Source organism: Pseudopodoces humilis, chromosome 6 (assembly GCF_049639895.1).
Source record: "Pseudopodoces humilis isolate 2021_Gansu_Grassland_sample_001 chromosome 6, ASM4963989v1, whole genome shotgun sequence".
Lineage (NCBI taxonomy): Eukaryota > Metazoa > Chordata > Aves > Passeriformes > Paridae > Pseudopodoces > Pseudopodoces humilis.
In genome coordinates this window covers 25,575,109-25,585,595 of record NC_142205.1, presented here as the reverse complement: position 1 = coordinate 25,585,595, position 10,487 = coordinate 25,575,109, and the positions used below count along the sequence as shown (strand labels likewise).

General features: G+C 34.9%; 1 protein-coding gene across 1 annotated transcript; it reads left to right on the top strand.

The window, feature by feature from the left end:
* The first annotated feature begins 1,065 nt into the window (after positions 1–1,065).
* On the top strand, positions 1,066–8,960 carry CNGA1 (cyclic nucleotide gated channel subunit alpha 1). The gene is given in 8 exon segments (XM_088056617.1): positions 1,066–1,182; positions 4,434–4,581; positions 4,796–4,866; positions 5,262–5,287; positions 5,393–5,488; positions 6,377–6,484; positions 6,631–6,737; positions 7,543–8,960. Coding segments are annotated over 7 exon segments (1,938 nt in total). The 5' UTR covers positions 1,066–1,182; positions 4,434–4,469.
* The last annotated feature ends 1,527 nt before the right edge of the window (positions 8,961–10,487 follow it).

The following is a 10,487-nucleotide window of genomic DNA, read 5'->3' as shown; positions in this document are numbered from 1 at the left end:
TTAAATTGGTTCCTATGATTTCTAATGGAATTTTTTCCTGCTGCCCTTGGTTATAGAAACAAATGTGTCATAATCCCGGAATTCCAGGGGCTAGACTGCTTTTCTGGATTCTCTTTATGAAGCAAAGTTAAAATGTAATACAGTAACTTTAGCTATGTCTCAGTTGTGACAAAGATATAAATTCAAGTTTCAACATTTACCTCTTTTTTCTGCTTAACAGCTTTTCTTTTTCACTTTTACAAAAATGGGCCATGTACAAGATTCCAGATTGAAAAATTAATCACTCAAACTTCAGAGATTATTTTCCTCATTCTTATGGTATCCAGCAGTGAAATATGAAAGGTGAGGTGGCAAATACCATCTTCTCTTTTGAAGTATATGCTAGGATCCTCATGGGACCTTTCTTGATCTTTGGCCACTACAGATGCACTCTTGCACATTTCTAATGGAGGAGGAATGCAGCTACTTAAACCATTTTGCCAAATCTTAATCTATACTGAAGTTGAAGATCTGTTCAATGTCTTAAAACTCCATCATTGAGGGATTTTCCAGTAAGAATGTGTCTGCAATTCACCGGATTTTTTAAGTATGAAAATGCGTTGTGTTATATTATTTAAAAACTTTAAGTAGTTTAAAATGTTATTTCCTTTTCTTCAGCCATATGGTATACACATTAAAGTAAACAGAAAAGTTCAATTGATGTGTTTTATCTATCACAGTAAAAAAACTGTTACTACAGTTAAAAAGCATCTGTAATATTAAGAAAAGAAGGGAGCGGATAATACTGAACATATATTTATTTACAGTATTTTTGGTTCAATTTCAAAACAATTGAATTGGAGCTCACTCCAGTATTTGTCAGCTCTTGTGCTTGTAGATAGGGTTAGTAAGCTTCTGTTCAGGTGAAGGATAATACTGATGGCCACTGTCACTTTCATCTCCCTCTAAATCTCAAAATCCATCACTAGGTCAAGGAAATCCTCTTCTAATAACCATTCCTTGGGAATAACTCAGAGAACGGCACAGAGGACTGGCTCTTTGTGAAATCGATCAATGAGGGAATTATTTATGAAATGTTGATTATATTCAGCTTTTCATGGTGATTCTGCTTATGTAGCAAGGAAATGTGGCTGATTTAAAAGACTGAAATCTCTATTAGAAGCAGCAGATTACATTCCCAAGGTAAGCATGCACGCTGCTTGTTGAAACTGCTTATTGCAGAACTGCTAAGGATTCTTAGCATATTAGAAAAGACAGAACATGCTGTAGCATGCTGCAGATTTCAATGTTAATGAAGATTTTTTTGCTGCTTTTTGTAAAGAAAAAAGTTAAACCTTTATATGGTGCCAAAATCTGTTCCAGGGTATCCTTATTTAAAACATTTTCTCTATGAAAGCAATGATTAGAGATGTGAATGTGGTGGGCCAGTAAGAAATGGAGAAATACGTAAAATACAAGAGCAGAAGAGACAGGAGCTGATCTTCCACTCATCACAATCCTGTAAAAGGAAAATACTGCCTTCATTTTCTTGCAGCCCTAAAGATTTTGATGTTTAGTAATTAATATAATTAGTTTTCAGGTCATAATGCTTGAAAACTTAGTTGTTTATCATAGTAGTTACATTTTAAAAAAATCCAAAGTAGTAAAAGGAAACTATTTGGGATGATACAGTAAAAACCATATGGTAGAAATCTAAAATATATCTAAAGAAAGCATCTATCTATTACATTTTTAATTTACTACCTAAATATGATAATGTGAAAATGTGCGTCCCAATATTAAAAAGCACTGTAACAAGCTGTGACAATGTATCAGTTTAAGAAAAAATACGAGTGACTACAGAATAGGAAACATCATAGTAATAGAATTTGGTAAAAAATTTGAAATTCTTGAAAATGCATAAAGATGAGTTTGGACCCACTGAGTTTAATGTGATGTTTTCTATTGTACCCAGTATGGGAAAATGCTGTAACAAGGTAACAATAGTCCCCAAACTAGATTTAATTACTGTGTCTGTCCAGCTTGCACTGGGCACATGCTGCATTAGCACTTCTGTGTCGTAGACTTGGGAACTTAAACTCCCCACAGTTTGCTTTCAGACTAGTGGAATTTGAAGATATTCTTGTGCTACAGATCCTGACTGATTGACAAGGAAATAAGCTGGTGCAGGACCACCCTGAGCTTGACATTCAAACTTGGTATTTTGAGACTACAGGGTAGTTAATACTTCAGTTTCTATGCTACTTTATGTTTTCAGTGCCTCAGTAATATGAAATGTCCAGTCCTGCCTCAAATGGCAGCTCCTCTTCCCTAGGAAATCCTATACATGGCTGCTTCCCCAGAGTACCCAGTATCCCACAGTGCCTCTGCTTACAATAGACACCAACAGAGCCAGAGAAATTTGATTATTTGAAAAAGTGCACAGAAAATCCTATTAACCTGAAGAACATGGGAATGTTGAGGATACAGTTCTTTTTCCCAAGCCTTCAGGCTATATGCCCTGGATTGGTGTGATTTTGGGCAATTTATATTTTATCATACTTATCATCATCTTTAAACTCTAGTATAAGTGCAAATCAGTATGTCTGGAGAGCACAGTCAATTTTTTTTTTGTTCTTGAAACTAAAGAAGACTCAAAGAGCAAAAGTAAACATGAAAAATATGTGCCTATATAGAAATGCTGCTACTGTGAGTACTAACATGAACTGAATGGTTTAGAGCCCACTCTGCAGGATAAATTATTTCCCTAGAGATTAATGCATTTGAATTTGTCTGGCGCTGAGTTGGACACAGCTTTATTTTGAGCCATTATTTGTATGGCCCTGTGGAGGATATAGGTTTAATCAGGATGGAATTTTGTGTTCCAGCATTAGTAGAGCTTTCAGAGCTCCTGTAAGCAGATATAAAGCTACTTAATTGAACTTGGTGTAATTTCAATCCTCTCACTTTCAAGCAGTAAGTCAGTGGAAACCCTGGTACAGTTTTAGGTCTCCTGATGAATCTAACTTGAAGTTTACCATATCTTAAATATTTAGAATATTTTTTTGTCTATTTATCTTAGACCTGATCCTTTTCTTGTAAGCATTTAAAGACTGACCAGTAATATTGGACTATATTTAGGACTATCCATGGAATAACACATCTTAATCTTCAGTCTTTATCTTTCTATTTTGTAGAATGTTATATCTCAGTTGGTCAGAGCATGGTGCTAATAACACCAAGGTTGTAGGTTTGATCCCTGTATGGGCCGTTCACTTAAGAGTGGCACTCAGTAGTCCTTGTGGGACTACTAGAATACTAGAATATTCTGTTATTCCATGATACTACTGTATAATTTTTTGCACCATGTGTCATTCATGTCTGATGAGTGCTGGAAACATGGATTTCCCCTCCTACTTCCTGTATAGGTGTATTTTTAGTTTCATTGACAAGAAAGAGAAGCCAAGTAAATCTGGCAATAATGTCAGTTAAATCATTCTGCTTCTCCTTTGTGGTGTGTCAGAATGCACTGCTTTAAGACTGATCCCTATGACATTTGACTTCACTTATCAGTGGAACAGACACTCATTTGTTAGTTTGTGGTTTACAGAGATCTCTATACTCTGATTTTGCACATACTGGGATATTGTTACTGCAGTGGATAGCAGTATCAATACCTGTTTTATAATCCTCTCTAAATGGCCCTGGCAAATCACACTGGTAGAATTCATGCCTGAAGAGCTGGCAGTCCTGCTGCCAAGGCCAAGATCTAACTGAGCATTGTAGGAATAAGTGGTGAAAAAGGAGAGCAGAATTTAATTACACCAGTGCTAGAAAATTATGCAGTAGAATTCACTGTATTAGCTATAAAATATTTCAGGTTTGTTTTTTCCCTTGGGATGAACAGACCAGACATAAAGAGCCACTAACATTTCTATGTAGGTGTTTATATACCACCTGCTGTATCAATAAGGAAACTACTACATTAGTCTTACCCTCTTATTTACAGAACCCACTCCTTGGTCTCAACAGAGTCTAAGTCTCATTTATGAGATCTAATGAGATTTCTTTGGACCTACAACCAGGGGATACTTTTTAGTCTGGTTTTCAGAAGGATGTCATCTGTACATGAATCTGTTTATCCATCTTGATGCAGTGTTTCACACCTGTGGTTCAAAACCCACAGAAGCAGTGGTAGATGTTTCAGACACAATTGTTTAAATAATTTCGAAGTATGTGTCAAAACTCAGGAGAAAGACCTAAATTAATGCTTCCCTAAAGATGTGTAAAATGTTCCCTTTAGCAGCAGTTGCCAGGTCATTTTCCTTTCTGGTGGGAATGTGATGAGAGACAGGAAACTAAAAACATTAGTCTTCAGGAAAACAAGGACTTTTTGGGAAAAAAAAGAGCTACTTATTCTAGTGGTAAAATGACTTGATTTTTTTTTTATTCAGTCTTCTTCAATTACCCAAGCTAAAACAAACCTGACCATGAAGGTAGGAGTGATTGAGACCCATCACTCCCATACAGTTGTTCCCAGTGTGGTAGTGCATGACACCAGTAAGGACCTTGGACTGACACACAAAGGGGAAAACAGGTATGTCAAATATACTTTGTGTCAGTTTGTTTTTTTATAGTTTGATGATTTACATAGGATTATCTAAACACATATACCTGCTATCATATAATTTTTATCACTCTGAGTAATAAACAAAGTTTTAAAGATTGTAGTATTTTGCTTATTGTAAATATTTAAGAGTTTGGGGTTTTTTTACATTTCAGCAGATATCATATAACTGTGCTGTTTTGTTGTTCCCCAGGCAACAATATCTACCTGGAGTATTTGCATGCTACAATATTAACAATAATAGTAATAAAGAGGAGTAAGTATCTTTCCCATTTGATGAAATGAGAGTACTGCAATTTTGATTATAAAAGCAGAAATAATTAATTATAATAAATATCTAGTAATTTCATTAGAAACAGATATGTGATTCAGGTAAGCCCAAAAGAGACTGCACATATATTTCAACTTCATGCACATCAGTTATGATGCTGATCATCGTTATTACCAAAGTTACTGATATTGTATCTATTAATTTAAAACAAAAGTAGTTCTGGGTGAATAAAATAAGCAGTAAGAAAACTATGTTTTTTGAAGGCCAAGCACTTGAGTATAATATTATCCTTACTGAATTCAGATGCTTATAATAAATAGATGTTGAAGAAATGGGATGTGCATCCCATGAGCCTATCATATTTTTCTTTTTCTTAGAGAGGAGAAGAAAAGGAAAAAAGAAAAGAAGAGGTAAGATGAAGAGTAGTAATACTACTCTTGCTGAGATACTTAGTTTTTTTCTAAATATGTTTTAACTTGGTCCTTAACAATGGAAAATATTAATCTATTTCTCAGCAAGCCAGAAAAAAAAAAGGATGGAGAAATACAAAAGAACAAAGAAAAAAAGGATAAAAATAAAAATAAGTCGAAGAAGAAAGAAAATATGGAAGCGTAAGTATTTTCCCTTTAGGTCCAGTTATGATGCATAATAAAATTGCTTTTGATGTAAGAACAAATTAATTCACAGATGTCTTGTAAAGATGTTTATAACTTAGTGAATGAGAGTAAAGACTGCTGTTGTTCTCCCTAGAGGAGAGTTGTTTTGACTTAAATTCATATGTGGACAACAGAAACATGCATGCATGGAGGTGATCTGAAAACATTAATCAAGATATATCTCCTTTGGATTCTGATTATCTAATATTTCTTGGATAACACACTGCAGCAAACGACGTGTCAATATAAAGCAATCTCCACACACAAGGGCACCTACAAGCAAGTAAACTCTTCTATGCTCTAAAAGTTGTTGCTTTATAGTCTGCTTTATAAATTCATAATTTTCTTGGTAAGGAAGAAAAACTTGAAACTGTGCAGTAGAAACCTGTGTTGTATGATTTCCGGTTCTTTGGTTTCTTTATGTAACCTATGCCAATGTTTTATCTTTCTTAGGCTAGACTTTTCTCTGTGAGAAAGGCATGATTCATCTCATAATTTATATTTATTTAAAAATTAGTAGTCACATAATTTTTTTAATGATAAAATAAATTATCAGACAAGAGAGTAATTTGGGTAGGAAAAAAATAATCTACAAATCACATGTGCCACTATAAAGTGAGACTGCCAAGCTAACTTTGCTCAGCAAAATTTAGATTCTAAAGTTTGTGTCACACCAAGTCACACCAACTTCATATCTTCCATGCATTTGAGCAAGGAAGTTTGACTCTGATAAAGACCATTTATTTCACAATAATAATATCTGGAATGCTTAGTTCCTCAAAAATGATACATGTATTTCAAGTCTCTTATTAAATCTCTTTTTTTCCCCTCCTTACCACTTAGGAAGACGAAAGATATTTTCACCATTGATCCAGCAGGAAATATATATTACAACTGGCTATTTTGCATCACAATGCCTGTCATGTACAACTGGACCATGATTATTGCTAGGTGATGTACTCCTTTAATGACTACATAGAACTTCTGGAATATCATAATATTCCTGACTAGATCAAAAAATATTCTATTAATCAGTGATTCATGCAAGTATTTAATTTTTGTTTTATGGTAATTTACATTTGTTTCTTCATATTCAGAGCCTGTTTTGATGAGCTTCAGCATGATTACTTAGTGGCATGGCTTATAATTGATTATGTTTCTGATGCCATTTATGTTGCTGATATGTTTGTACGGACAAGGACAGGTAAATACGCTCAATGATTAATTATTCCTTTTTACATATTTATGCCAGGTTTATTTTTTTAAATCAAAACACTACTACTTAATAGCCTTGATGAGGTGCATTAGTGGAAAAAAGACACTGAGATTTCTGAAAGACTGCAGCGTTACTGTAAATAGTAGGAGAAATTCTGATGAAATTCTGATGTATTACTCAGATATGTAAAGTTTGAGATACACAGCTACAAGGTGTTCTGCCTGCAGCTGACTCACCGAGACAAAAGAAACATGTGGTATAGCCAAGAAAGGATCAGGGGTTCTGAAAAAACAGCACCTAAATCTGGTTTATGTGTTAATGGGAGACTCACGTATTTGCTTGATTTTCAAGACCATTGAGCATGCAAGACAGCTCATTAACTTTAGCTGCAACTATTTATTTTAAAATATTATGCTATGGAGCTATTAAGTAGATACACTCAATATGGAACTGAAATTCCTGTGTTCAAATTCTTTTCCTCATTAATCACCCTTCCTATAGCTTGTGGAGATTTCTTTGGAGGGGAAGATGGATTTTTTTTTCCAAATGTTCACCATAGTGGAAAAGTGGAGGAAAATATTCAGATCTAGAATTGTTTATCATTCATAGCTCAAGCTGAACCATATAGCACTAAGCTGACTATCTGGAAATAAGAAACTAAATATTAGAAAGTAAGAGAAGTTATATTCCATATGGAACTTGCACCCAAAATATTTTTCAAAGTAGATTTGGACTGACGTTAAACACAACACATTTGAACCTGTAGCATTTTTTATTTACAATTTTATTTTAGGTTACCTGGAACAAGGTCTTCTGGTGAAAGAAGAACAAAAGCTACAAGAGAAATATAAGAAATCTTTTCAATTCAAACTAGATTTTCTGTCAATCATACCAACCGATCTCTTATACTTTAAGTTAGGATTGAATTACCCAGAATTAAGAATAAACAGACTACTCAGAGTAGCTCGGATGTTTGAATTCTTCCAGAGAACAGAAACAAGAACAAACTACCCAAATATCTTCAGGATCTCTAACCTTGTCATGTACATTGTGATTATTATTCACTGGAATGCCTGTGTGTACTACTCAATCTCAAAAGCCATCGGATTTGGGGCTGACACATGGGTCTACCCCAACACCTCAGATCCTGAATTTGCCCGACTGACTAGAAAATATGTCTACAGTCTCTACTGGTCAACGCTGACTCTGACTACTATCGGTGAAACCCCCCCTCCAGTAAGAGATTCTGAGTATTTCTTTGTGGTTGTTGACTTCTTGGTTGGAGTTCTGATCTTCGCTACCATTGTTGGTAATGTGGGCTCGATGATCTCCAACATGAATGCTGCCAGGGCAGAGTTTCAAGCGAGAATTGATGCTATCAAGCAGTATATGCACTTTCGGAATGTGAGTAAGGACATGGAAAAAAGAGTTATAAAGTGGTTTGACTACCTGTGGACAAATAAAAAGGCTGTGGATGAAAGAGAAGTCTTGAAATATCTGCCAGATAAGCTAAGAGCAGAGATTGCAATCAATGTTCACCTGGAAACGCTAAAAAAAGTTCGGATTTTTGCAGACTGTGAAGCTGGTCTGCTGGTTGAACTGGTTTTGAAACTCCAGCCTCAAGTATACAGTCCTGGAGATTATATTTGCAGAAAAGGAGATATTGGACGAGAGATGTACATTATCAAAGAAGGCAAGCTGGCAGTAGTTGCTGATGATGGAATTACCCAATTTGTGGTCCTAGGTGATGGCAGCTACTTTGGAGAAATCAGCATTCTTAATATCAAAGGTAGCAAAGCTGGCAATCGCAGAACAGCCAATATTAAAAGTATTGGCTACTCAGACTTATTTTGTCTGTCTAAAGATGATCTCATGGAGGCTTTAACAGAGTATCCAGATGCAAAGGCTATGCTGGAAGAAAAAGGCAAGCAAATCCTAATGAAAGATGGGTTGCTGGACATTGAAATTGCAAATTTAGGAAGTGATCCTAAAGATCTAGAAGAGAAAGTCGCCTACATGGAACGTGCTATGGGCAGGTTACAAACAAAGTTTGCCAGGTTGTTGGCTGAGTATGAAGGTGCACAACAGAAAGTGAAAAAAAGACTTACACAAATAGAGAAAATATTGAAGCCAGTTATAGAGGAAGAGTTTGCAGACTTAGAAGAAGTGGATCCATCCACAGATAAACCTGGATTGTCAAAAGCAGAATAAAAACAATGGAAGACTGAGGGTCAAATCCTGACTGGGGCTGAATACATGAATTTCTAATCTTTGTAGGACCTGATTATTAAATACAAAAAATTTATTTATTGAGACAATGCCACTAACCTCCTACAAGCAGCACATATTTGGCAGTTTTGGGGCAGAAAATGAAGAATAAAGAATGAGAATGAAAGATAACACTTTGCTCTTGCACAGAGAGGTGGTATTATCTGTTAATGCGTTTTGTATTCTCCATAATGCTGCTCTATGGCAGATGCACATACACTGTCATATACTGGCAAATATTGGAAGTTTTGCTGTTGTTTTAAAATTTCTTTGTGTCTGCTGATGGAAAGAGGGAAAGGTTTGGTAACAATTATATTATGTGAAGTCATTAACCTTTATATTCAATTTGTGTATTAATGAGCATGTTTTAATATCTATTGATTAACATGAAATTAATTAAGTATGCAATATTATAAAAATAATTAAGTATATCTACAGTGTAGATGAGAGTACTGAAGGCTGTAAGATTTGGAAAATACTATTAGTTCATTGGGTCCACCTTGGCTGATTTCTTGAAATATAAGTGGGCAGTTTGAAATAGTCTTTTTTTCAGGATAACACATGCAAAAGCTGGAATACAGAGAGGAGAAAATACAACTTTTCGCAAGCATCAATGTGAAAGATATGCAAGGCTCATAATCTTGTGTTCTTTTCACAATAATAACAAATAATATACAAATAAAAATATGCATTAAAGATTGTTCTGTTTTATGTAATCATGTGGCTGTGGAACATGGGCTATCAAGTTTTGAAGATTTCTAATTAAAGATGTTTATGTCCTTAAAGTAAAATTTCTTTATGCTGGCAGAGTGCAAGGGGAAGGCACAACACCAACAGGCCAAATTCTTTCTACAGTGTCTTCTGTTGAGGCTGTTGGGGGAAGAATATTACTAAAGAGGCTGTACTTTCCCACTGATAGAGGATTTCTTTCTTCAAACTACTTCTGACATAGTAAAATCTATAGATTCATTTGTTAGGTCCATTTTCAGCTGCTTTAAGATGCATTATCTCCTTGGATTTCCCCCTAATTTTTGTTTTTTCTCATTGGCAGAAAAATGGTTTGCTTAGTTATGGTCTCAGCTGAGTATTTGCAGCTGAGTATTTTCAGGAGAATTTGATCATAGGCACAAAACATTGGATAAGTTTGATGAAAAGGAGTGAAGAAAGGGACTGTAATAAGAGAATAGATAATTCTCTATTTAAGGAAATTTGATTATCCTGAGCAACTGGACTGCCACTCTTAAAAAATATATATGTACATGTTACTGTCAATAATATCTCTACACTTGTATTTTCTCCTTAATAAGATGGAGATAATATAAATTGGGTATTTTATAAAGTACATTCCTTTCTATCTGTTCTATATTTTGTAATGTTGATGCTTTCCAGGATGCCAGAGATCTAGAAATAACTCCTGATTTACTGCAAGGCTGAAATTTTATCAAGTACTTAATGCATAGGATATATACA